This window comes from Salmo trutta, chromosome 1 (genome assembly GCF_901001165.1).
Source record: "Salmo trutta chromosome 1, fSalTru1.1, whole genome shotgun sequence".
Classification (NCBI taxonomy): domain Eukaryota; kingdom Metazoa; phylum Chordata; class Actinopteri; order Salmoniformes; family Salmonidae; genus Salmo; species Salmo trutta.
Genome location: NC_042957.1, coordinates 9652661 through 9680570, shown reverse-complemented (window position 1 = coordinate 9680570; position 27910 = coordinate 9652661). Strand labels below are relative to the sequence as shown.

Sequence of the window (27910 nt, the reverse complement as noted above, 5' to 3'; positions counted from 1 at the left end):
CCCTACATCCAGACCACCCTATTCCCTACATCCAGACCACCCTTTTCTCTACATCCAGACCATCCTATTCCCTACATCCAGACCACCCTATTCCCTACATCCAGACCACCCTATTCCCTACATCCAGACCACCCTATTCCCTACATCCAGACCACCCTATTCCCTATATCCAGACCATCCTATTCCCTACATCCAGACCATCCTATTCCCTACATCCAGACCATCCTATTCCCTATATCCAGACCACCCTATTCCCTACATCCAGACCACCCTATTCCCTACATCCAGACCACCCTATTCCCTACATCCAGACCATTCTATTCCCTACACCTAGACCACCCTATTCCCTACATCCAGACCATCCTATTCCTTACATCCAGACCATCCTATTTCCTACATCCAGACCACCCTATTCCCTACATCCAGACCATCCTATTTCCTACATCCAGACCATCCTATTCCCTACATCCAGACCATCCTATTCCCTATATCCAGACCACCCTATTCCCTATATCCAGACCATCCTATTCCCTACATCCAGACCACCCTATTCCCTATATCCAGACCACCCTATTCCCTATATCCAGACCACCCTATTCCCTATATCCAGACCACCCTATTCCCTATATCCAGACCACCCTATTCCCTATATCCAGACCACCCTATTCCCTATATCCAAACCATCCTATTCCCTACATCCAGACCACCCTTTTCCCTACATCCAGACCATCCTATTTCCTACATCCAGACCACCCTAATCCCTATATCCAGACCACCCTATTCCCTATATCCAGACCATCCTATTCCCTACATCCAGACCATCCTATTCCCTACACCAAGACCACCCTATTCCCTACATCCAGACCATTCTATTCCCTACACCTAGACCACCCTATTCCCTACATCCAGACCATTCTATTCCCTACACCTAGACCACCCTATTCCCTACATCCAGACCACCCTATTCCCTATATCCAGACCACCCTATTCCCTATATCCAGACCATCCTATTCCCTACATCCAGACCATCCTATTCCCTACATCCAGACCACCCTATTCCCTACATCCAGACCATTCTATTCCCTACACCTAGACCACCCTATTCCCTACATCCAGACCACCCTATTCCCTATATCCAGACTACCCTATTCCCTACATCCAGACCATCCTATTCCCTACATCCAAACCATTCTATTCCCTACACCTAGACCACCCTATTCCCTACATCCAGACCATCCTATTCCTTACATCCAGACCATCCTATTCCCTACACCTGGACCACCCTATTCCCTACATCCAGACCATCCTATTCCCTACATCCAAACCATCCTATTCCCTACATCCAGACCACCCTATTCCCTACACCTAGACCACCCTATTCCCTACATCCAGACCACCCTATTCCCTACATCCAGACCATCCTATTCCCTACATCCAGACCATCCTATTCCCTATATCCAGACCACCCTATTCCCTACATCCAGACCATCCTATTCCCTATATCCAGACCATCCTATTCCCTATATCCAGACCATCCTATTCCCTACACCTAGACCACCCTATTCCCTACATCCAGACCATCCTATTCCCTACATCCAGACCATCCTATTCCCTATATCCAGACCATCCTATTCCCTATATCCAGACCATCCTATTCCCTATATCCAGACCATCCTATTCCCTACACCTGGACCACCCTATTCCCTACACCTGGACCACCCTATTCCCTACACCTGGACCACCCTATTCCCTATATCCAGACCACCCTATTCCCTATATCCAGACCATCCTATTCCCTATATCCAGACCATCTTATACCCTATACCCAGAGCTTTTTACCTCTCTTTACCTCTATGCAGGCGCTCGCTGCAACAGGCAGTTTTGACACGAGAGGTCATTATTATTGAGGCGTTGGATAATTTGTTTAACAGTGCTGGTGTCTGTTATATCTGGTGTAAATCTTCTGTCTTATCTGCTGTCTTGTGTGAATTTAAGTATGCTCCCTCTAATTCTCCCTCCCGTCTCGGAGGACTTACGCCCTAGGACCATGCCTCAGGATTACCTGGCCTGATGACTCCTGGCTGTCCCCAGTCCAACTGGTTGTGCTGCGGCTCCAGGTTCAACTGTTCTGCCTGCGGCTAGGGAACCCTGACCTGTTCACCCTACATTCTACCTTGTCCCGAAACTGCTGTTTTTGTCTCTCTCTCTATACCGCACCTGCTGTCTCGACCTCTGAATGCTCGGCTATGAAAAGCCAAATGACTTTTACCCCTAAAGTACTGACCTGTTGCACCCTCTACAACCACTGTGATTATTATTTGACCCTGCTGGTCATCTGTGAACGTTTGAACATCTTGAAGAACAATCTGGCCTTAAATGGCCATGTAATCTTATAATCTCCACCCGGCACAGCCAGAAGAGGACTGGCCACCCCTCAGAGCCTGGTTCCTCTCTAGGTTTCTTCCTAGGTTCCTGCCTTTCTAGGGAGTTTTCCATAGCCACCGTGCTTCTACATCAGCATTGCTTGCTGTTTGGGGTTTAAGGCTGGGTTTCTGTCTAAGCACTTTGTGACATCTAATGATGTAAAAAGGGCTTTATTATTACATTTGATTGATTGATTGTCTGTTGGTTGGCCCCATTGCTCCGGGGCTGTTGGGAGAGTTATGGCTAGTACGAACACTGCCAATTCAATCTGTCCTCCAAGCATCAAAACAAAGCTCAGCGTGATTACTTTCTTGGCAAGCCGGAGACATTCATTGGCTTACATTCACAATGCTTTTTCACAAAACCCTTCGTTATACAGGGTTGCATGGCATGGTGGGGCCGAGAGGAGGCAGCGAGACAGTAAAGGACAGGTTGTTTCCCGAATGGCACCCTATTCCCTACGTACTACTTTTGAGCAGAGTCCAGAGCCCTGGTCAAAAGTAGGGCGCTATAAAGGGAATAGCGTGCCATTTGGGGGAGTGGTGACCCATCCCCATCCCCAGAGCTGACAGGACAGACTAGGCATATATATTGAATCCCTAGAACGCCACTCTAAGCATTACATTGAATGGGAAAGTCCAGTCGATGGGTTGAATTTTTATGAGGCTAAGAGGAAGTGAAACCAAGTCTGTATAGGACTGACTCGGGAGAAGTGTTTCAATCCTCTGCCACTGTGAAACATTTATCTAATCCTCTGCCACTGTGAAACATTTATCTAATCCTCTGCCACTGTGAAACATTTATCTAATCCTCTGCCAATGTAAAACATGTATCCAATCCTCTGCAACTGTGAAACATGTATCCAATCCTCTGCCACTGTGAAACATGTATCCAATCCTCTGCAACTATGAAACATGTATCCAATCCTCTGCCACTGTGAAACATGTATCCAATCCTCTGCCACTGTGAAACATGTACCCAATCCTCTGCCACTGTGAAACATGTACCCAATCCTCTGCCACTGTGAAACATGTACCTAATCCTCTGCCACTGTGAAACATGTATCTAATCCTCTGCTGCTGTGAAACATGTATCCAATCCTCTGCCACTGTGAAACATGTACCCAATCCTCTGCCACTGTGAAACATGTACCCAATCCTCTGCCACTGTGAAACATGTACCTAATCCTCTGCCACTGTGAACAATGTATCCAATCCTCTGCCACTGTGAAACATGTACCTAATCCTCTGCCACTGTGAAACATGTATCTAATCCTCTGCTGCTGTGAAACATGTATCCAATCCTCTGCCACTGTGAAACATATATCCAATCCTCTGCCACTGTGAAACATGTATCCAATCCTCTGCCACTGTGAACAATGTATCTAATCCTCTGCCACTGTGAAACATATATCTAATCCTCTGCCACTGTGAACAATATATCCAATCCTCTGCAACTGTGAAACATGTATCCAATCCTCTGCCACTGTGAAACATGTAGCTAATCCTCTGCCACTGTGAAACATGTATCCAATCCTCTGCCACTGTGAACAATGTATCTAATCCTCTGCCACTGTGAAACATATATTCCAGCCTCTGCCACTGTGAAACATATATCCAATCCTCTGCCACTGTGAAACATATATCCAAGCCTCTGCCACTGTGAAACATATATCCAATCATATGCCACTGTGGAACATGTATCCAATCAATCGCCACTGTGAAACATGTATCCAATCAATCGCCACTGTGATACATGTATCCAATCCTCTGCCACTGTGAAACATATATCCAATCCTCTGCTACGGTGATACATATATCCAATCCTCTGCCACTGTGATACATATATCCAATCCTCTGCTACAGTGATACATATATACAATCCATGATAAACCAAGCAAGGAGAAGAGCTCAAATCCCCAAACCTGGCAAATAAAGGAATCGCTTAAACCATGAGCCGCATGGTTGGCAGCAGAAGTAGTCATGTGGACAACAGTAATTGAAACAGAACTAAAACCCTTTTCAAGATGCCAATACTTACTTGACTGTCTACTTGGTATAATTATACTAATCCTCTTAGTATATTACATTCAGAAAGTATTCAGACCCCTTGACGTTTTCCACATTTTGTTACATTACAGCCTTATTCCAAAATCCACATCAATCTACACACAATACCCCATAGTGACAAAGCAAAAACATTTTTTTTGTGTGTGCACATTTTATTAAAATATGAAACTGAAATATGACATTGAAATAATTTTTCAGACCCTTTACTCAGTACTTTGTTGAGGCACCTTTAACAGTGATTACAGCCTTCCTTGCGGCTTTTGGGGTATGATGCTACAAGCTTGGCACACCTGTATTTGGGGAGTTTCTCCCATTTTCCTTCGCAGATCCTCTCAAGCTCTGTCAGGTTGGATGGGGAGCGTTGCTGCTCAGCTATTTTCAGGTCTCTCCAGAGATGTTCGATTATGTTCAAGTCCGTGATCTGACTGGGCCACTCAAGAACATTCAGACACTTGCCCTGAAGCCACTCCTGCGTTGTCTTGGCTGTGTGTTTAGGGTCGTTGTCCTGTTAGAAAGTGAACCATCGCCCCATTCTGAGGTCCTGAGCACTCTGGAGCAAGTTTTCATGAAGGATCTCTCTGTTCTTTTCCCTCGATCCTGACTAGTCTTCCAGTCCCTGACACTGAAAAACATCCCCACAGCATGATGCTGCCACCACCATGCTTCACCGTAGGGATGGTGCCAGGTGTCCTCCAGACGTGTTGCTTAGAATTTAGGCCAAAGAGTTCAATCTTGTTTTCATCAGACCAGAGAATCTTGTTTCTCATGGTCTGAGAGTCCTTTAGGTGCCTTTTGGCAAACTCTACCATAAAGGCCTGATTAGTGGAGTGCTGCAGAGATGGTTGTCCTTCTGGAAGGTTCTCCCATCCACCTTCTGGAAGGTTCTCCCAGAGGAACTGTAGAGCTCTGTCAGAGTGACAATTGGGCTCTTGGTCACCTCCCTGACCCCCCTTCTCATCCGATTGCTCAGTTTGGCCAGGTGGCCAGCTCCAGGAAGAGTCTTGGTGGTTCAAAACTTCTTCCATTTAAGAATAATGGAGGCCACTGTGTTCTTGGGGACCTTCAATGCTTCAGACATTTTTTTGTACCCTTCCCCAGATATACGTGCCTCAACACAATGCTATCTCCGAGCTCCTTGGACAATTCCTTCGACCTCATGGCTTGGTTTTTTCTCTGACATGCAGTGTCAACTGTAGGACCCTATATAGACATGTGTGTCTTTCCAAATCACATCCAATAAATTGCATTTACCATAGGTGGACTCCAATCAAGTTGTAGAAACATCTCAAGGATGATCAATGGAAACAGGATACACCTGAGCTCAAATAAGTATCTTAGAAAAAGTATCTGAATACCTATATAAATAAGTAAGTAATGTCATTTTTCTACAGCTTGCCTTGCTTTCCAACAGGCTACCCCTACCCCGGTCAACAGCTCTGCACCCCCCACAGCAACTTGCCCAAGCCTCCCCCATTTCTCCTTCACCCAAATCCAGACAGCTGATCTTCTGTAAGAGCTGCAAAATCTGGACCCCTACAAATCAGCTGGGCTAGACAATCTGGACTCTCTCTTTCTAAAATTATCCGCCGCAATTGTTTCAACCCCTTTTACTAGCCTGTTCAACCTCTCTTTCGTATCGTCTGAGATCCCCAAAGATTGGAAAGCTGTCTCGGTCATCCTCCTCTTCAAAGGGGGAGACACTCTAGACCCAAACCGTTACAGACCAATATCAATCCTACCCTGCCTTTCTAAGGTCTTCGAAAGCCAAGTTAACAAACAGATCACCAACCATTTCGAATCCCACTGTACCTTCTCCGCTATTTAATCTGGTTTCCGAGCTGGTCATGGGTGCACCTCAGCCACGCTCAAGGTCCTAAACAATATCATAATCGCCATCTACAAAAGACAATACTGTGGAGCCGTATTCATCGACCTGGCCAAGGCTTTCAACTCTGTCAATCACCGCATTCTTATCAGCAGACTCAACAGCCTTGGTTTCTCAAATGACTCCCTTGCCTGGTTCACCAACTTCTTCTCAGATAGTTCAGTGTGTCAAATCGGGGGGCCTGTTGTCCGGACCTCTGGCAGTCTCTATGGGGGTGCCACAGGGATGAATTCTCAGGCCGACTCTTTTCTCTGTATACATCAATGATGTCGCTCTTGCGGCTGGTGATTCTCTGATCCACCTCTACGCAGACAACACCATTCTGTATACTTCTGGCCCTTCTTTGGATGCTGTGTTAACTAACCTCCAGACAGGCATCAACGCCATCCTTCCGTGGCCTCCAACTGCTCTTAAATGCATGTAAAACTAAATGCATGCTCTTCAACCGATCGCTGCACGCACCTGCACGCCCACCTAGCATCACTACTCTGGATGGTTCTGACTTAGAATATGTGGACAACTACAAATACTTAGGTGTCTGGTTAGACTGTAAACTCTCCTTCCAGACTCATATTAAGCATCTCCAATCCAAAATTAAATCTAGAATCAGCTTCCTATTTCGCAACAAAGCATCCTTCACTCATGCTGCCAAACATACCCTCGTAAAACTGACTATCCTACCGATCCTTGACTTCGACGATGTTATTTACAAAATAACCTCCAACACTCTACTCAGCAAATTGGATGCAGTCTATCACAGTGCCATCCGTTTCATCACCAAAGCCCCATATGATACCCACCACTGCACGCTGTGTGCTCTCATTGGCTTGCCCTCGCTTCATATTTGTCACCAAACCCACTGGCTCCAGGTCATCTATAAGTCCTTGCTAGGTAAAGCTCTGCCTTATCTCAGCTCACTGGTCACCATAGCAGCACCCACCCATAGCATGCGCTCCAGCAGGTATATTTCACTGGTCTCCCCCAAAAGCCAATTCCTCCTTTGGCCGCCTTTCCTTCCGGTTCTCTGCTGCCAATGACTGGAATGAATTGCAAATATCACTGAAGCTAGAGACTCATATCTCCCTCACTAACTTTAAGCATCAGCTATCAGAGCAGCATACAGATCATTGCACCTGTACATAGCCCATCTGTAAATAGCCCATCCAACTGTCTCATCCCCATATTGTTATTGATTTTATTTAATATATATATATATATATTTTTGCTCCTTTGCACCCCATGTTTTCTACTTGGACATTCATCTTCTGCACATCTATCACTCCAGTGTTAATTTGCGAAATTGTAATCTTACTTCATTTGCACACAATGTATATAGAATTTTCTATTGTGTTATTGACCATATTTTTGTTTATTCCATGTGTAACTCTGTGTTGTTGTTTGTGTCACACGGCTTTGCTTTATCTTGGCCAGGTTGCAGTTGTAAATGAGAACTTGTTCTCAACTGGCCTACCTGGTTAAATAAAGGTGAAATAAAAAAACAATACAATTAAAATAAGGTATTTCTGTTTTGTATTTTTAATAAACTTGCAAACATTTCTAAAAAACTGTTTTCACTTTGTCATTATGGGGTATTGTGTGTAGATTGAGGGGAAAAAAAATCTATACATTTTAGAATAAGGCTATAATGTAACAAAATGTGGAAAAAGTCAAGGGGTCTGAATACTTTCCGAATGCACTGCGTGTCCAACAGGTAACATGATGTAACATCACACATTTCCCTCCACTAATCTTTCACACTCCCTCCCTGATCAATTCCCTTTTCCCCCCCATCTTCCCCTACCCATACCTGAATGGTGGGTGGGGAGCGCTGTTTCCTCGTGGTGGTCGTAGACAGAGTCGTAGTGGTCTCTATGAAGGTGGTGGACATCTCAGGTGGCACAGAGGTGGTGGTGCGGGCAGCACCCCTACTGGTGGGCATGTCACCCACCAATCGGACGCTCCCGTTCACCTTGATGTTGGCGTGACCTTCGGCGGCCATGTTGAGGACCTTAGAATAGGATAAACTATAGAATTAGAATTAGATTTTACTTCCTGCTTTAATTATATGTGTACACTCAAAATGGCTGCCAGTCCACCCATTACGGCATTTTCAGCTGGAGTGGATTTCTTTTGACTTTTATTTATCAAATCAGTCAATGAATCATACCTTTAGTCCGTTGTAGTAGAGGCCGGACAGCTGGCCCTGGTAGGGACGTTTACGGTCATTACCGCCTATAGAGATGGCCGCCTGGGTGTTGAAGATGGTGAGCTGCCGGCCTGAGAGGAGATGGGAGGGGGACAGCAGGAAGAACACCATTACAATGCACTTAAATTGGTTGTACTTGATTCGTTTAAGTAGTCTACACTCATATTGTCCATACGTTGGTTTTACTGCATTTATAATGCTTTACCTCTAATGTTCATCTGGGGACAAGCGCTGGAAGTTAGTGTGCGTTAAGGTGTGATGTGTCAATGCATCTCGACTGATGCATATTTAACGTGTCGATGTTTTAATTGGCTGTATCAGACCTGGGTTCAAATACTATTTAAAATATATCACTTGAATATTTTAAGGTATTTGGAAATACACTTGGAAAGTATTGGAAAATGCTCAAATACACTCCGATGTATTTGAAAACAGTATTTGAAATAAGTATTTGAAAATACTCTCAAATACAATTTGGTATACTTTCTTATTTTTATTTTTTATTTTTTAAATAACCATTAAAATACTCAAATACAGCTACTTGTTTTGGACTGTGTATTTGAAAATACACAAATAAAAAGTATATTAAATACCAGATACTCAAATACACATTTATTTGAACCCAGATCTGTTTATAAATAAACAATTGAAAGTAAGGTCAGTTAAGTGTTTTTGGAAAAGATCTTTGACACATGAAAACAGAAACATTCACTGCATTTGTAATCCCCTGAACAACGCAATATAATCACGGAGTTCAATTATTTAAAAGAAAACGAGTAAGACCTTTGTTTTGAAACATAATGTGATAAAATGCAACTAATAGACTGCCGTACATGTCATGTAATCCACTGTAAACTTCATTAAACGGGAGTTAAACCATCGCAGTCAAAACACATTGCTCATGCATTAGTTCTGAAATGAAATATACAAATAACGCTCGGAAATACAGGGGAATCCTAATTGGAAATCAAATTTCCATAACACACACACACACAGCACTGCAGGCTCATTGCATTTGTCACATTCACAATTACAATACATTGGGCATGAAATGAAAAGGGAAATAAATCTCATATTATCGTAACATAAAAATAAATATTATGTTGATCCATGCATGTAGTGCATGCTAATAGGATCAGAAACTGCTTTGTGTTTTTAGACGTTGTTAAAGGGACTTTATAATCATCTTAGCAAGTTTAGGCAATGAACTTTAAATGTAGTTTATAATGATATTATGTCAAGCAGGAAAATTAGTAAGAATCGGAGCATATCGGGAGCACAATTCTCCATTAAACCTCTCCATTGTAATAAACGCTAGTGAGGTAGCGACTAGACAATGAACAGTAAAAGACTGTGTGGAATGAAAGCAGACCATTTAATTCCAACATTTCTATTCCATTGCAGTCTATTTCAGGGCAGGCTACACAGTGATAGGCTCATGTTAGTGCTGAGTTGAGTTAGAACAATAGGTCCCAATTACTGTATATTACTGTCACCAAAACAAGGGGAATGCTTCGGTTGGATGTGTCAAACCACTGTCGTAGGAATAACACCACAAAATAGAGCCTGGAAGTTAGTTTAGAGCTCCAACTCAAACAAACATACACTCTCTGTTAAGTTTGTCCACAAATATTATAGGAGCTTTTAGCAGGGAAATTTGTGTTTCTTTTAGCAAAGTACAACTATTGGTTGTAACACATCAGATTTGATCATGTATTGTTTGTGGATTACACCAGTCCCTTTAATAACTGGTCAGCTTCAATGATTCAAAATTCGAACTGAATTTAAACATGATGACAAAAAGGGAATGGCAACAAAAAAAAGGAAAAACGAACAAAATACAATTGACAGTAAGTTTAGTTTAATTATGGTTTAATGGGTTTAAAAAGGAATTGTTGTGGATCCATTCTAGAAGGATTGAGGGGAAACAAGCCAATGACATGACAAGAAAACAAAAACATTCCAGAATATTCTACAAGATCTGGTAAAAGGTTTACCTTTCTCCTGCAGCCAATCTTCTACCGGCCTCTTATAATTGAATGGGATTTTCTTATTAGCCATTTGATAGCGCTCAACGTCGCTTGGTCCTTTAAAGTTTGAAAGTTTAGAGAAAAACTTAAAACAGTCGGCAAAAGCAACTGTCAAACAATCATCATTCACATTTAGACACCGATTTAGAAAAATGGTTTAGCGTTGTTTATAATGAAAAGTAAAAAATTGTTTTGCGGAATTTCAACATAAATATTTAGTTGTTTAATTTAGAAAACTTGGTAAAATAAGATTTTTGAGAATATTGGACAGTCAATGGTCTACTTGAGCAAAGCTTGGTTTCAAATAAATAAACATAGACAACAATCCTGTAACGCCACGTCCTTGAGAACAGAACACACAAAGAACCTGGAAAAATCATTCCATCGTCTGTGCATTCATTTGTGTTGAACAATACATTCCACATTTCAATCTACATAAAACCTGAATTTATTAAACCTCAACAGATGTGAAGGGAAAAAGATCAGTATGTTAAATAGGTTTGCATGTCTGAACAGCCCTACTCAGGAACAGATATATCAGACGTGATTTTGAATCACTTTTCCCACTGGACAACACCTGAACACTTGAATTGTGTCCCCAATGGCAACCTATTCCCTATATAGTGCACTACTTTTTACACAAAAGTGCAAAAGTAGTGCACTATATAGAGAATAGGGTTCCATTTGATACACAACCCTGCTCTTACATTTCAAGCGGCCAAGGAACAAGTCAGTTTAACAAGTATTTTGGAGAGAAGGAGGGGAAATAGGTAGCGAAGGAGTGAAATAAAATAGGTGATTTGCGGAGCTGCAAACCTGTTGGGAGAAAAGTCCCCTGATGACAGAGATTTGACACAGCATACAGATGACATTATTACCAGGTGGTGTAGGAGTGTGTCTGAGTGTGTGTGTCTGTGTGTCTGTATGTGCGTGGTGCGCATGAGTTTGTGTGATTATGAGTGTAGTGTGTATGTGTGTGTTTGCATGTGTGTGTTAGTGTGTGTGTGTGATTAAGGGTGTAGTGCGTGCGTGTGTGTGTGCGTGCATGTGTGTGTGTGTGTGCGTGTGTGTAATTACGGACGTAGTGTGAGGTTTCTCTGTTAGAGTGATACCCTGGTTGCTGCTCTGAGACTGAAGAGAGTGTGTTCTGGCAGGAGGAATAATTCTGAGACTGAAGTGAACATGTTTGAGCAGGAGGAATAACTCTGAGACTGAAGTGAACATGTTTGAGCAGGAGGAATAACTCTTATCTGATGAATATATCCAGCAGGGCTTTGTATTTTACACAGTACAATCTCCCTCCATCTCCCTCCCTCTCCTTCTCTCTCTCTCTCCCTCCGTCTCCCTCCCTCTCCCTCCGTCTCCCTCTCTCTCCCTCCCTCCGTCTTCCTCTCTCTCCCTCTCTCTCCCTCCGTCTCCCTCCCTCTCCCTCCGTCTCCCTCCGTCTCCCTCACTCTCCCTCCCTCCGTCTCCCTCTCTCTCCCTCCCTCCGTCTTCCTCTCTCTCCCTCTCCCTCCCTCTCCCTCCGTCTCCCTCACTCTCCCTCCCTCCCTCTTCCTCCCTCCCTCTCCGTCTCCCTCCCTCTCCCTCCATCTCCCTCCGTCTTCCTCTCTCTCCGTCTCCCTCCCTCTCCCTCCCTCTCCCTCCATCTCCCTCACTCTCCCTCCCTCCGTCTTCCACTCTCTCCCTCCCTCTCCCTCCCTCTATCTCCCTCTGTCTCCCTCTCTCCCTCTCTCTCCCTCCCTCTCCCTCTCTCTCCCTCCCTCTCCCTCCCTCTCCCTCTCTCCCTCTCTCCGTCTCCCTCCCTCTCCCTCCCTCTCCCTCCGTCTCCCTCACTCTCCTCCCTCCGTCTTCCTCTCTCTCCCTCCGTCTCCCTCTCTCCCTCCGTCTACCTCCGTCTACCTCCCTCTCCCTCCCTCTCCCTCCCTCTCCCTCACTCTCCCTCCCTCCGTCTTCCACTCTCTCCCTCCCTCTCCCTCCCTCTCTCTCCCTCTGTCTCCCTGTCTCCCTCTCTCTCCCTCCCTCCCTCTCCCTCTCTCTCCCTCCCTCTCCCTCCCTCTCCCTCTCTCCCTCTCTCCGTCTCCCTCCCTCTCCCTCCCTCCCTCTCCCTCCGTCTCCCTCACTCTCCCTCCCTCCGTCTTCCACTCTCTCCCTCCGTCTCCCTCTCTCCCTCTCTCTCCCTCCGTCTCCCTCCGTCTCCCTCCCTATCCCTCTCTCTCCCTCCGTCTCCCTCTCTCACTCCCTCTCCCTCCCTCTCCCTCTCTCCCTCTCTCTCCCTCTCTCCCTCTCTCTCCCTCCGTCTCCCTCCCTCTCCCTCCCTCCCTCTCTCCGTCTCCCTACCTCTCCCTCCCTCTCCCTCCGTCTCCCTCACTCTCCCTCCCTCCGTCTTCCTCTCTCTCCCTCCGTCTCCCTCTCTCCCTCTCTCTCCCTCCGTCTCCCTCCGTCTCCCTCCCTCTCCCTCTCTCTCCCTCCGTCTCCCTCCCTCTCTCTCTCCCTCCCTCCGTCTTCCTCTCTCTCACTCCCTCTCCCTCCCTCTCCCTCTCTCTCCCTCTCTCCCTCTCTCTCCCTCCGTCTCCCTCACTCTCCCTCCCTCCCTCTTCCTCTCTCTCTGTCTCCCTCCCTCTCCCTCCCTCTCCCTCCGTCTCCCTCACTCTCCCTCCCTCCGTCTTCCACTCTCTCCCTCCCTCTCCCTCCCTCTCTCTCCCTCTGTCTCCCTCTCTCCCTCTCTTTCCCTCCGTCTACCTCCGTCTCCCTCCCTCTCCCTCTCTCTCCCTCCCTCTCCCTCTCCCTCTCTCTCCCTCCGTCTCCCTCTCTCCCTCTCTCTCCCTCCGTCTCCCTCCCTCTCCCTCCCTCTCCCTCCGTCTCCCTCACTCTCCCTCCCTCCCTCTTCCTCCCTCTCCCTCCGTCTTCCTCTCTCTCCGTCTCCCTCCCTCTCCCTCCCTCTCCCTCCGTCTCCCTCACTCTCCCTCCCTCCGTCTCCCTCCCTCTCCCTCTCTCCCTCCCTCTCTCTCCCTCCGTCTCCCTCTCTCCCTCTCTCTCCCTCCGTCTCCCTCCGTCTCCCTCCCTCTCCCTCTCTCTCCCTCCCTCTCTCTCCCTCCCTCTCCCTCTCTCCCTCTCTCTCCGTCTCCCTCTTTCTCTCTCTCAAATCAATTCAATTCAAGGGCTTTGTTGGCATGGGAAACATTATGTTAACATTGCCAAAGCAAGTGAAGTAGATAATAAAAAAAGTGAAATCAACAATACAGAAGTTCCATATTATTTCTAGATACAGTGTTGTAACGATGTGCAAATGGTGAAAGTACAAAAGGGAAATTAAATAAATATAAATATGGGTTGTATTTACAATGGTGTTTGTTCTTCACTGGTTGACCTTTTCTTGTGGCAACAGGTCACAAATCTTGCTGCTTTCTCATCGCTCTCTCTGTACTATTTTCAAGATAAATATCTATAGGCTAAGCTATATCTCTAATGTATGAGCCTGTGATTGTATAATATGCTAAACATATAGAATATATGCAATGGCCAATTCTCATCCTTCTTATGCATGTGGATGACATTGTGAGGCTTTATCCATGCATTCAGTGATACACTTCTACTATCAATTTTGGGGGATCAAATATGGCTTTGTGTTTTCAAACAGACAGAGATACTACTGTCTGTGAAGTTTGTACTGAATAATGTAGGAAGTGAAATGATGTCACTCCTTTCCTCGATGAGGATGTTTTGGAGAAACAAAGACACTTTGACACTGTTTCAAGGTACAGAAGGAATACATAATACATTGACTGCAGCTTTTTGGAGTTGATAATAGGAAGTGCGAGACTTCAAAAGCGTGAATATAGTGAATATACTTAAAGACCCAATGCAGCCATTTTTATCTCAACATCAAATCATTTCTGGGTAACAATTAAGTACCTTACTGTGATTGTTTGCAATTAAAATGGTAAAAAAAAGAAAACAAAATAGATTCTTAGCAAAGAGACATTTGCTAAGAATGTGGGGAGGGGAAAACTGAAAACTAGCTGTTATTGGCAGAGAGGTTTGGAACTATCTTCTTATCAACTAATTTACCGCCTGGTAATGTCACCAGGCAGGCCAAAACGCCATCCCTCCAAAATAGGCTGACATTTCAGGCAGTCTTTTCAAACAGCTCTTACACTTAAAGGGTATTAACATTATTTTCAAAATTTCACAATATTATTCCAACCTCATAGTGTGGAATTATATATAAAACACATGAAAATCACATTTTTGACTCCAATGGGCCTTTAACACATCTTTTTTAATAATAAATCGCAGCACACTCGCTGAGTCAAATGTTCTCAGAGGATAAATCTCGGATATGATAACGACATAACATGTTTCAGTTCCGCGGGAAGACCCCCTATCAACTCAGCTCAATCATATATCCCCCCTAACTATGGTTAGAGGAGAACACATAACACATTAACTAATGGCTGTTTGGGAGTCTCTCTCACCCTCTCTTCCTCTCTTTCTGTGTTTTTTCTGCTTTTCTTTTAATATTTCTTAAGAGAGAAAAAACTGTGTGGCTTCAAAGTGTTCAGGTTAGAAAGGGCTGAGAGGGAGCGTGGGTGTTGGTAGGGGCAGGAGAAGAGGAGGGGACGAGAGGAGGAGGGGAGGAGGAAGAAAGGAGGGGAATGTAAATGAAGATGGAAGGGCTGCTCTCTGACAAGCACTACAACTCTTTGCAAAAAAGGTTATATTTAGAACCTAAAAGGGTTCTTCAGCTGTCCCCATAAGATAACCTTTTGAAGAACCCTTTTTGGTTCTAGGTAGAACCCTTTTCACAGAGGGTTCTACATGGAATCCAAAAGGGTTCTATCTGGAGTCAAAAACAGCTCTCCTATAGAGACAGCCGAAGAGCAGGGTTCTCAGTGCCTTTGATCCAGACGCGTTGTGGAGACTGAGAGGCAGCAGCCTCCCTGGACAGATAGAGGGAGACCCTGGTCGACTGTTTGAAGAGCAAGGGAGTGCCCCCAGGTGCAAACAGAAGCACGCACCTACAATACTGACTATGCCACTTCTCTCGCTCTCTCCCTCCATGTCTTCTTCTTTTCTCGCTCTCTCTCCCTCAATGTCTTCCTGTCCCTCCCTCCCTCCCTCCCTCCCTCCCTCCCTCCCTCCCTCCCTCCCTCCCTCCCTCCCTCCCTCCCTGCCCCCAGGTGTAAACAGACAGTACCCACAATACTGACTATATCACAATTTTTCTCTCAGTTCTTCCCTCCTTTTCCATGTTTTTATTTGTTGTCTATATCGTCTTCATGGTGTCTGTTGAGAGGCCCTCACATGGATTTATATAGGTACGTGTTGAGAACATGTTTGAAATTAAGATGAAAGCAGAAACAACTTGTATTACTAGGGTAGTGGTTCTAAGTGTAGGTGTAACTCTAAAACTGTGTCTGCTTGTGTGTATATGTGTGATTCCAATTCTTCACAGCAGCCAAAACAATATGTGAATTTCTCCCCTCCTGATGGAAGTGTTTCAGTGAGAACACACATCGTCACGGTGACAGTCAGGAGGCCATCACTCGATGCCGAGGGCGTATAAACTCCGTGAAAACGGAAGAAGATTTGATACCCTCTCCATCCATCCTGTCTAAAACCTCTGCTTTTAGCCGTTCTGAAAAACTTCAGGTTATAACCATCGTTCGCCTCCCATCTACTGACCTTACTTCTAATCTACCCTCTGTTCTCCTGTCTGTCAACCTCACCTTCACTGTCCTCTTCTGTCTGTCTGTCAACCCTACCTTCACAGTCCTCTTCTGTCTGTCAACATCACCCTCCCTGCAATCTCCTGTCTATCAACCTCACCCTCACTGTTCTCTTCTGTCTGTCAGTCAAGTTAACCCTCACTGTCATCTCCAGTCTGTCTGTCAACTTTACCCTAACTGTCATCTCATCTGTCTCTCAACTTCACACCCCTGTCCTCCCCTGTCTGTCAACTTCACTCTCACTGTCCTCTACTGTCTGTCAACTTTACCCTCACTGTCCTCTCCTGTCTGTCAACTTCACCCACTGTCATCTAATGTCTGTCTGTGAACTTTACACTCACTGTCCTCTCCTGTATGTCTGTCAACTTCACCCTCAAAGTCCTCTCCTGTCTGTCGACTTCACCATCACTGTCCTCTCCTGTCCGCCAACTTTGTCCTCATTGTCCTCTCCTGTCAGTCTGCCTCCTTCACCCTAATTGTCCTCTCCTGTCTGTTAAACTTAACCTCACTCCCCTCTCCTGTCTGTCAACTGCAACCTCACTGTCGTCTTCTGTCTGTCAGTCAGCCTCACCCTCACTATCCTATCCTATCAGTCTGCCAATTCATCCTCACCCTCACTGTCCTCTCCAGTCTGTGAATCAACTTAACCCTCACAGTCCTCTTCTGTCTTTCATTCAACTTCACCCTCAGTGTACTTTTCTGTTTGTCAGTCAACTTTACCCTCACTGTCCTCTCCTGTATGTCTGTCAACTTCAGCCTCATTGTCCTCTTCTGTCGGTCAGTTAACCCTCACCCTCACTGTCCTCTCTGTCTGTCAACTTCACCCTCACTGTCCTCTCCTGTCTATCAACTTCACCCTCACTGTCCTCGCCTGTCTGTCAACTTCACCCTACTGTCCTCTCCTGTCTGCCAACTTCACCCTACTGTCCTCTCCTATCTGTCTGTGAATATTCACCCTCACTGTCCTCTTCTGGCTGTCAGTCAAGTTAATCATCACTGTCCTCTCAAGTCTGTCTGTCAACTGTACCCTCACTGTCCTCTTCTGTCTGTCTGTCAGTCAACTTCACTCTCACTGTCCTTTCCTGTCTGTTTCTCAACTTCACCCTCACTGTCCTCTCCTGTCTGTCAACTTCATTCTCACTGTCCTCTACTGTTTGTCAACCTCACCGTCCTCTACTTTAAGTCAACTTAACCATCACTGTCCTCTTCTGTTTGTCTGTCTGTTTCTCACCTTCACCTTCACTGTCCTCTTCAGTTTGTGAGTCAACTTAGCCTTCACTGTCCTCTCCTGTGTATCTGTCAACTTCACCCTCACTGTCCTCACCTTTCTGTCTGTCAACTTCACCCTCAGTGTCCTCTGTTGTCTGTCAACTTCACCCTCACTGTCCTCTCCTGTCTGTCAACTTCACCCTCACTGTCCTCTCCTGTCTGTCAACTTCACCCTCACTGTCCTCTCCTTTCTGTCAACTTCATCCTCACTGTCCTCTCTTGTCAGTCAATTTAACCATCACTGTCCTCTACTGTCAGTCAACTTCACCCTCACTGTCCTTACCTTTCTGTCTGTCAACTTCACCCTCAGTGTCCTCTCCTGTCTGTCAACTTCACACTCACTGTCCTCTCCTGTCTTTCTGTCAACTTCATCCTCACTGTCCTCACCTTTCTGTCTGTCATCTTCACCTTCACTGTCCTCTCCTGTCTGTCAACTTCCCCCTCACTGTCCTCACATTTCTGTCTGTCAACTTCACACTCAGTGTCCTCTCCTGTCTGTCAACTTCACACTCACTGTCCTCTCCTGTCTTTCTGTCAACTTCACCCTCACTGTCCTCACCTTTCTGTCTGTCAACTTCACCCTCAGTGTCCTCTGCTGTCTGTCAACTTCACCCTAACTGTCCTCTCCTGTCTGTCAACTTCACCCTCACTGTCCTCTCCTTTCTGTCAACTTCATCCTCACTGTCCTCTCTTGTCAGTCAATTTAACCATCACTGTCCTCTACTGTCAGTCAACTTCACCCTCACTGTCCTTACCTTTCTGTCTGTCAACTTCACCCTCAGTGTCCTCTCCTGTCTGTCAACTTCACACTCACTGTCCTCTCCTGTCTTTCTGTCAACTTCATTCTCACTGTCCTCACCTTTCTGTCTGTCAACTTCACCCTCACTGTCCTCTCCTGTCTGTCAACTTCACCCTCACTGTCCTCACATTTCTGTCTGTCAACTTCACACTCAGTGTCCTCTCCTGTCTGTCAACTTCACACTCACTGTCCTCTTCTGTCTTTCTGTCAACTTCACCCTCAGTGTCATCCCCTGTCTGTCAACTTCACCTTCACTGTCCTCTCCTGTCTGTCAACCTCATCCTCACTGTCCTCTACTGTCAGTCAACTTAACCATCACTGTCCTCTCCTGTCTGTCTGTCAACTTTACCCTCACTGTCCTCTTTTGTCTGTCTGCTCTCACTGTCCTTTCCTGTCTGTTTCTCAACCGCACCTTCACTGTCCTCTTCAGTTTGTGAGTCAACTTAGCCTTCACTGTCCTTTTCTGTCTGTCTGTCAACTTCACCATCACTGTCCTCTCCTGTCTGTCAACTTTACCGTCATTGTCCTCTCCTGTCTGTTAAACTTAATCTCACTCCCCTCTCCTTTCTGACAACTGCAACCTCACTATTCTATCCTGTCAGTCTGCCAACTCATCCTCACCCTCACAGTCCTTTTCTGTCTTTCAGTCAACTTCACCCTCAGTGTACTTTTATGTTTGTCAGTCAACTTTATCCTCACTGTCATCTCCTGTCTGTCGGTCAACTTTACCCTCACTGTCCTCTCCTGTATGTCTGGCAACTATATCCTCCTCACTGTCCTCTCATGTATGTCTGTCAACTTCAGCCTCATTGTCCTCTCCTATCTGTCTGTCAATTTCACCCTCACTTTCCTCTACTGGCTGTCAGTCAACTTAACCATCACTGTCCTCTCATGTCTGTCTGTCAACTTTACCCTCACTGTCCTCTTCTGTTTGTCTGTCAACTTTACCTTCATTATCCTCTTTTGTCTTTCTGTCAAAATCACTGTCTTCTCCTATCTGGCTGTCAACTTCAATCTCACTGTTCTCTCTTGTCTGTCTGTCAACCTCACTCTCACTGTCCTCTCTTGTCTGTCTGTCAACTTCAATCTCACTGTTCTCACTTGTCTGTCTGTCAACCTCACTCTCACTGTCTTGTCTGTCTGCCCAGCTCACCCTCACTGTCCTCTACTGTATCATTCTTCATCTATTACCTAGAACTCTCCCTCTCTCTATCTCTGCCTGCATCGCTCCTTCTCCCTCTCCCTGTCTCCATCTCTGCCTGCCTCACTCCTTCTCCCTCTCCCTGTCTCCATCTCTGCCTGCATCGCTCCTTCTCCCTCTCCCTGTCTCCATCTCTGCCTGCCTCGCTCCTTCTCCCTCTCCCTGTCTCCATCTCTGCCTGCCTCACTCCTTCTCCCTCTCCCTGTCTCCATCTCTGCCTGCCTCACTCCTTCTCCCTCTCCCTGTCTCCATCTCTGCCTGCCTCACTCCTTCTCCCTCTCCCTGTCTCCATCTCTGCCTGCCTCACTCCTTCTCCCTCTCCCTGTCTCCATCTCTGCCTGCCTCACTCCTTCTCCCTCTCCCTGTCTCCATCTCTGCCTGCCTCACTCCTTCTCCCTCTCCCTGTCTCCATCTCTGCCTGCCTCGCTCCTTCTCCCTCTCCCTGTCTCCATCTCTGCCTGCCTCACTCCTTCTCCCTCTCCCTGTCTCCATCTCTGCCTGCCTCGCTCCTTCTCCCTCTCCCTGTCTCCATCTCTGCCTGCCTCACTCCTTCTCCCTCTCCCTGTCTCCATCTCTGCCTGCCTCACTCCTTCTCCCTCTCCCTGTCTCCATCTCTGCCTGCCTCACTCCTTCTCCCTCTCCCTGTCTCCATCTCTGCCTGCCTCACTCCTTCTCCCTCTCCCTGTCTCCATCTCTGCCTGCCTCACTCCTTCTCCCTCTCCCTGTCTCCATCTCTGCCTGCCTCACTCCTTCTCCCTCTCCCTGTCTCCATCTCTGCCTGCCTCGCTCCTTCTCCCTCTCCCTGTCTCCATCTCTGCCTGCCTCGCTCCTTCTCCCTCTCCCTGTCTCCATCTCTGCCTGCCTCACTCCTTCTCCCTCTCCCTGTCTCTATCTCTGCCTGCATCGCTCCTTCTCCCTCTCCCTGTCTCCATCTCTGCCTGCCTCACTCCTTCTCCCTCTCCCTGTCTCCATCTCTGCCTGCCTCACTCCTTCTCCCTCTCCCTGTCTCCATCTCTGCCTGCCTCACTCCTTCTCCCTCTCCCTGTCTCCATCTCTGCCTGCCTCACTCCTTCTCCCTCTCACTGTCTCCATCTCTGCCTGCCTCACTCCTTCTCCCTCTCCCTGTCTCTATCTCTGCCTGCATCGCTCCTTCTCCCTCTCCCTGTCTCCATCTCTGCCTGCCTCACTCCTTCTCCCTCTCCCTGTCTCCATCTCTGCCTGCCTCACTCCTTCTCCCTCTCCCTGTCTCCATCTCTGCCTGCCTCACTCCTTCTCCCTCTCCCTGTCTCCATCTCTGCCTGCCTCACTCCTTCTCCCTCTCCCTGTCTCCATCTCTGCCTGCCTCACTCCTTCTCCCTCTCCCTGTCTCCATCTCTGCCTGCCTCACTCCTTCTCCCTCTCCCTGTCTCCATCTCTGCCTGCCTCACTCCCTCTCCCTCTCCCTTTCTCTCTCCTCTCCTTCTCTCTCCTGTTCCTTCCCCCTTCACAACCTCTCCCAATCTCTCTCTCTATTTCAATCCCTCCCTCCCTCAACCCCCCTCTCTCTCTCTTCCACTCTCTCACCATCCCTTTATTTCAGACTGCACTTCTCTTTCCTCAGTATCTCCTCTCCTCTCAGACAGACAAAGAGACAGAGCAATCATCATTTATCATGTTGCCCTGAGCTGTCGACGGCGTTCAAAGGATGAGTTAGACCAGAGGCTAAGGGGCGGCTGCTGCAGAGAAAGGAGCTGCTTATCTCTTTCTCTGTGTCTCTGTGCATGTGGAGAAAATAGGCTTGTAGGCCTGTAGGAAAGAGAGTGAGCGAGAGAGAGACATAGAGATAAAGAGAGAGATTGTGTTGGAGATAGAGAGGTAATCATGTTTGGCCAGTAGGGTACATGAGTATTTATCTCACTCACTAAGGCATCGTTTGTCTGTCGGTCTTGTCAGAAAGAGAAAGGGAGGCTGGAGGACTGGGTGATATTAAAGGGTGTGTGTGTGTGTGTGTGTGTGTGTGTGTGTGTGTGTTTGTTTACTGTCTGCTGCCTGTCTCTTTGCTATGACAACCCGGCTTGGTCCAGTAACTTCCTGATTCAAAGTCCCAAACCCACACAGAAAGGTGTTGTCCAAAATTAAAGCACAAACTGATTAAAATACTTACAGAATACATTGGATCACCTATTGAAAATCACCAGAATACATTGGATCACCTATTGAAACCAACCAGAATACATTGGATCACCTATTGAAACCAACCAGAATACATTAGACCACCTATTGAAAACAACCAGAATACATATGATCACCTATTGAAACCAACCAGAATACATTTGATCACCTATTGAAAACAACCAGAATACATTGGATCACCTATTGAAACCAACCAGAATACATTAGACCACCTATTGAAAACAACCAGAATACATATGATCACCTATTGAAACCAACCAGAATACATTTGATCACCTATTGAAAACAACCAGAATACATTGAACCACCTATTGAAAACAACCAGAAACTACCCCGGTATGTTTATTGTCTCAGTATTAGACAGGGTAACATACACATACATTTTAGATGAAGAATGAGAGGGAGTAAGACAGACAAAAATAACTAGCAACACAGAGCAAGAGGAGCTGCACACAAACAGAGAAACCAGAGAGAGAGAGAGAAGGGCACAGAGAAAGGGAGAGAGAGAGAGACAGAGAGAGAGAGAGATTATGAATGAGAAAAAGACAGAGTGAGAGACACAGAGAGAGACACACAGAGAGAGAGACACACAGAGAGACAGAGACACAGAGAGAGACACAGAGAGCGTGAGAGACAGAGAGAGAGAGAGAGAGAGAGGGGGAGAGAGGGAGAGAAAGAGACAGAAAGAGAGACAGAGACAGAAAGAGAGAGAGAGACAGAAAGAGAGACAGAGACACAGAAAGAGAGAGAGAGACACAGAAAGAGAGAGAGAGAGAGACAGAAAGAGAGAGAGAGAGACACAGAAAGAGTGAGAGAGAGACAGAAAGAGAGAGATAGACACAGAAAGAGAGACACAGAAAGAGAGACAGAGAGACACAGATAGAGAGAGAGACAGAAAGAGAGAGAGACACAGCGAGAGAGAGACACATAAAGAGAGACAGAGAGAGACACAGAAAGAGAGAGAGCGAGAGACACAGAAAGAGAGACAGAGAGAGACACAGAAAGAGAGAGAGGGAGAGACAGAAAGAGAGAGACACAGAAAGAGAGAGACACAGAAAGAGAGACAGAGAGAGACAGAAAGAGAGAGAGAGAGAGACAGAAAGAGAGACAAAGAGAGAGAGAGACACAGAAAGAGAGACAGAGAGAGAGACACATAAGAAAGAGAGTGACAGAATGAGAGAGACACACAGAAAGAGAGAGAGAGACACAGAAAGAGAGAGAGACAGAAAGAGAGACACAGAGAGAGAGGGACACAGAAAGAGAGACAGAGAGAGACACATAAGAGAGAGAGAGAGACACAGAAAGAGAGCGGGAGAGACACAGAAAGAGAGAGAGAGAGACACACAGAAAGAGAGAGAGAGAGAGACACAGAAAGAGAGAGAGACACAGAAAGAGAGAGAGACACAGAAAGAGAGAGACACAGAAAGAGAGACAGAGCAAGAGACATCGAGAAAGAGAAACAGAGAGAGACAGAAAGAGAGACAGAGAGAGACAGAGAGAGAGAGAGAGAGAGAGACAGAAAGGGAGAGAGACACAGAAAGAGAGAGACACAGAAAGAGAGAGAGAGAACAGAAAGCGAGAGAGATACAGAAAGAGAGAGAGAGAGAGAGAGAGACAGACGTTTAGCTGAGCGGAGGCACGTTGCAGAATGGATGACTGGGTCTGGAGGAACATAACATGCAGTATTACTGTATCTATCTCACCCCCCTTCCCCCCACCTCTCTCTTTCTAGTTCTCTCCCACTCAATTCAATTTCAACTCAATTTAAGGCCTTTATTGTCATGGGAAACATATGTTAACATTGCCAAAGCAAATGAGGTAGATAACAAACAAAAGTGAAATAAATAATAAAAATGAACAGTAAACATTATACTCACAAAACTTCCAAAAGAATAAAGATATTTCAGATGTCATATTATGTCTATATACAGTGTTGTAACGAAGTGCAAAAGGGAAAATAAATAAACATAAATGTGGATTGTATTTACAATGGTGTTTGTTCTTCACTGGTTGCCCTTTTCTTGTGGCAACAGGTCACAAATCTTGCTTCTGTGATTGCTGCTGTGGTATTTCACCCAATAGATATGGCAGTTTATCAAAATTGGGTTTGTTTTCAAATTCTTTGTGGATCTGTGTAATCTGAGGGAATTATGTGGCTCTAATATGGTCATACATTTGGTAGGAGGTTAAGAAGTGCAGCTTTGTATCCACCTCATTTTGTGGGCAGTGTGCACATAGCCTGTCTTCTCTTGAGAGCCAGGTCTGCCTACGGCGGCCTTTCTCAATAGCAAGACTATGCTCACTGAGTCTGTACATAGTCAAAGCTTTCCTTAAGTTTGGGTCAGTCACAGTGGTCAGGTATTCTGCCACATAGCATTCTAGTTTGCTCTGTTTTTTGATAAATTCTTTCCAATGTGTCAAGTAATTATCTTTTTGTTTTCTCATGATTTGGTTGGGTCCAATTGTGTTGCTGTCCTGGGGCTCTGTGGTGTCTGTTTGTGTTTGTGAACAGAGCGCCAGGACCAGCTTTCTTAGGGGACTCCTCTTCCTCACTTCCTCAGGTTCATCTCTCTGTAGGTGATGGCTTTGTTAGGGAAGGTTTGGGAATCGCTTCCTTTCAGGTGGTTGTAGAATTTAATGGCTCTTTTTTGGATTTTTATAATTAGCGGGGATCTGCCTAATTCTGCTCTGCATGCATTATTTGATGTTTTACATTGAATACTGAGGATATTTTTGCAGAATTCTGCATGCAGAGTCTCAATTTGGTGTTTGTCCCATTTTGTGAATTCTTGGTTGGTGAGCGGACCCCAGACCTCAAAACCATAAAGGGCAATGGGTTCTATAACTGACCCAAGTATTTTTAGCCAGATCCTAATTGGTATGTCAAATTTTATTTTCCTTTTGATGGCATGTTCCTCTCTCTCTCGCTCTCGCAGAGCTTGGCCCAGCTCCATCTCCCATCATGCCTGGCTGGATGTCACCCTGAAACAGCCGACAGCTAGACAGCAGCACACTGAAGGATCATGGGATTTCAAATTGGATCATCGGATCAAAAACTCTCGCTCTGTTTGATAGCAGTAGCCCTGACGGCAGGGACAGGGGTCTGAGAGGTTTAGTCCGTCTCTTAGCTGTAAATATTTACCTTGATCATTTTTTTAAAGTGTGTCTAACCTCCCAGAAAAATATCTTGAAGACCAAGGGGCCCTATACAAGAGGGTAAGGACTTCTGACCATCTCAAAGCAAAATAACGGGGATGATGTCTAGTTTATTTTGTATTTTCTTGCTGGAATTGCAACATCATGATAGGTGTGCAAACCGATGAAGTAGTTGTGGTAGGAAAACACACCACAGAGATTATTGGATCGACAACAGCTCTGAGATCACAGACATCAGGACAACATGTAAAAACAAATGAGAAAAACCTCAAACTTCCATTTGCCTGTTGACCGTTTACCGCTAAAAGGTGGTAAGACATCCAATTAACAGTCCCCGAGCCTATCTGTTCTGTAAGAACTAGCCCATTAAGAGACCAACAGACACCTCTTCTGATCCCTATTCACCAGCCAATGACACAAAGCAAGCCATATCAGGTAACTGTTTATTGAATGGGGAGCTAGGGCGAGGAGCTTACTAGGGGCTTTCAACACACACACACACACACACACACACACACACACACACACACACACACACACACAAACATCTGTGTGCACGCAGGCAGGCAGACACGCATACACGAGCACACACACAGGCCTTCCTGGTTAAGCATTCGTAGAGTGCGAGGGAGGTAGTCGATGAGGGTGCAGCCTAACCCGTAATTACTCAAGAAATGACAATGCTTTTACAAGTGAGGGGGCAAAAAAATCGATCACTGTTGAATTACTAATCACTGAATGCAAATTACAAGCGGGAGAAGAAAAATTCATTATCACATATTCGATCTCTCTTTCAAGTATGCAGACTGAATAGAAATAAACTTGATGTTATCACTTGGATAAAATGACAAAATGCTCTCTGTTTTCTAACTCTGTTCAAACAGGAAAAGGAATTCATCAAGTATTTAACAACTTTTCTGGTTAGCGTTGATCAGAGTCAATGACCACAGTTAAATGCACACAATAATGTAGTTCATTTAAAACGTTTACATGCTTTGCACTTCACTCACGCATAAGAGGGAGGCTTGGGATACTCGGTGCTGCCACTACCCGGGGGTGGCACTACCCGGTGCTGCCAATGATGGCACTACCCGGTGCTGGCACTACCCGGTGCTGGCACTACCCGGGGGTTGCCACTACCCGGTGCTGCCACTACCCGGTGCTGGCACTACCCGGTGCTGCCACTACCCGGTGCTGGCACTACCTGGTGCTGCCAATGCTGGCACTACCCGGTGCTGTCACTACCCGGTGCTGCCAAGCTGGCACTACCCGGTGCTGGCACTACCCGGTGCTGGCACTACCTGGTGCTACCAATGCTGGCACTACCCGGTGCTGGCACTACCTGGTGCTACCAATGCTGGCACTACCCGGTGCTGGCACATGCGCTTGAACACCGATTAAACTGTTTACTTGTCCTAATAATTTGAAAGATTGCTCAGAAAACCAGGTGTTTCAATCAGTGTATGCTAGCTTTGATCATGACCGCATGCCGATTAAGATAAGCAGAGTAAGGTGTTTACTTAACTAATGCCATACTCGGCCAAAATCAGTTAAATACATCCTTTTTTGTGTGCATGTAGACGTACTTTGACTGCATGAAACTAGCTCTTTAGGAAAGTCCAGAGAGCAAACATTTAACACAGGTACAAACCGCAGCTAGTATTGATGATGACGTAGGCCTACTACACTGAGTGGACAAAACATTAAGAACAACTTCCTAATATTAAGTTGTACCCCCTTTTGCCCTCAGAACAGCCTCAATTTGTTGGGGCATGGACTCTACAGTGTGTCTAATGCGTTCCACAGGGATGCTGGCCCATGTTGACTCCAATGTTTCCCACAGTTGTGTAAAGTTGGCTGGATGTCCTTTGGGTGGTGGACCATTCTTGATACACACAGGAAACTGTGGATCGTGAAAAACACAGTAGCGTTGCAGTTCTTGACACAAACCGGTGCGACTGGCAGCTACTACCATACCCCGTTCAAAGGCACTTAAATATTTTGTCTTCCCATTCACCCTCTGAATGGTACACATGCACAATCAATATCTTAATTGTCTCAACTCTTAAAAATAATTTAACCCTGTCTCATCCACTTCATCTACACTGATTGATGTGGATTTATCAAGAGATCATAGCTTTCACCTGGATTCACCTGGTGAGTCTATGTCATGGAAAGAGCAGGTTGTATACTCAGTGTAGATTGGTCTAATAGGTCAGATATAATTAGGACCAGCCTACTGGAGCATAAAAGAAAGAGAAGACAAAGTACACTTGTTCTACAAGTGCTACACGTGTGTCACTAAAGCCTAAATCTGACTCCAAGACTGCATAATAATGTTTTAAGTCTGCTAGGCTAGGAAGATAGGTGCAGACCTCCATACAAAATGTAGTTAGGAGAACAATTGAACCCATCCTCGCTTGTGTTAGCGAATAAAAAAATGTACGAATGAAGGTTAGAAAGAAAGAAAATGAGAGAGAGAGAGAGCGAGCTTGATGAAAATGGTTTTCTCTATCTGTACTTTCACTGACCCCTACACAAACAAATGGGCAGACAAGACAAGAGGACAGTGGTCGCCTGGAGGTCTCTGGATTCAGATGTAATCTTATTTCCAGTTCTGGGAGGTCGCTAGCAGCTAGCGTACTATTGGGCTGGTATGTCACAGGGTTAAGGAAGGGAGAAATGGGCCAACTCTGTGTAAGATGTGTAAGAAACCTTAGGGAAGGCTGTTTCAAATAAAGCACTAGAAATGTCATCATCCAAGTCCTGCCTGTCTTTAGCTACGTCAGCCATTTTGAATCACAGGCTTTCTATCAGGTCCTGTGGGCTTTTCTGCATAGCTAACCAGAACTAAGGAGTGAAGGATTGGCTCTCAAACACCTGGTGACTCAACACGATATCAAAGTCTGACTTCATGTCCCGACGTCTTTGGACAAATGTCTATTTTTGACGAATAAACTGACTTCA

The 27910-nt window shown here is 45.8% G+C and overlaps 1 protein-coding gene across 3 annotated transcripts in view; it reads right to left on the bottom strand.

Annotated features, from left to right (window-relative positions):
• nrxn3b (neurexin 3b) overlaps positions 1 to 27910 on the bottom strand; it is a 547141-nt gene that overhangs the window by 31532 nt on the left and 487699 nt on the right. For all 3 annotated transcript variants that reach the window (XM_029706324.1, XM_029706494.1, XM_029706412.1), the window contains 3 exons: positions 10582 to 10671; positions 8546 to 8655; positions 8186 to 8386 (listed from right to left, as the gene is read on the bottom strand). In XM_029706324.1, the coding sequence (XP_029562184.1) occupies positions 8186 to 8386; positions 8546 to 8655; positions 10582 to 10671 (401 nt within the window). The remainder of the gene's footprint in view (positions 1 to 8185; positions 8387 to 8545; positions 8656 to 10581; positions 10672 to 27910) is intronic.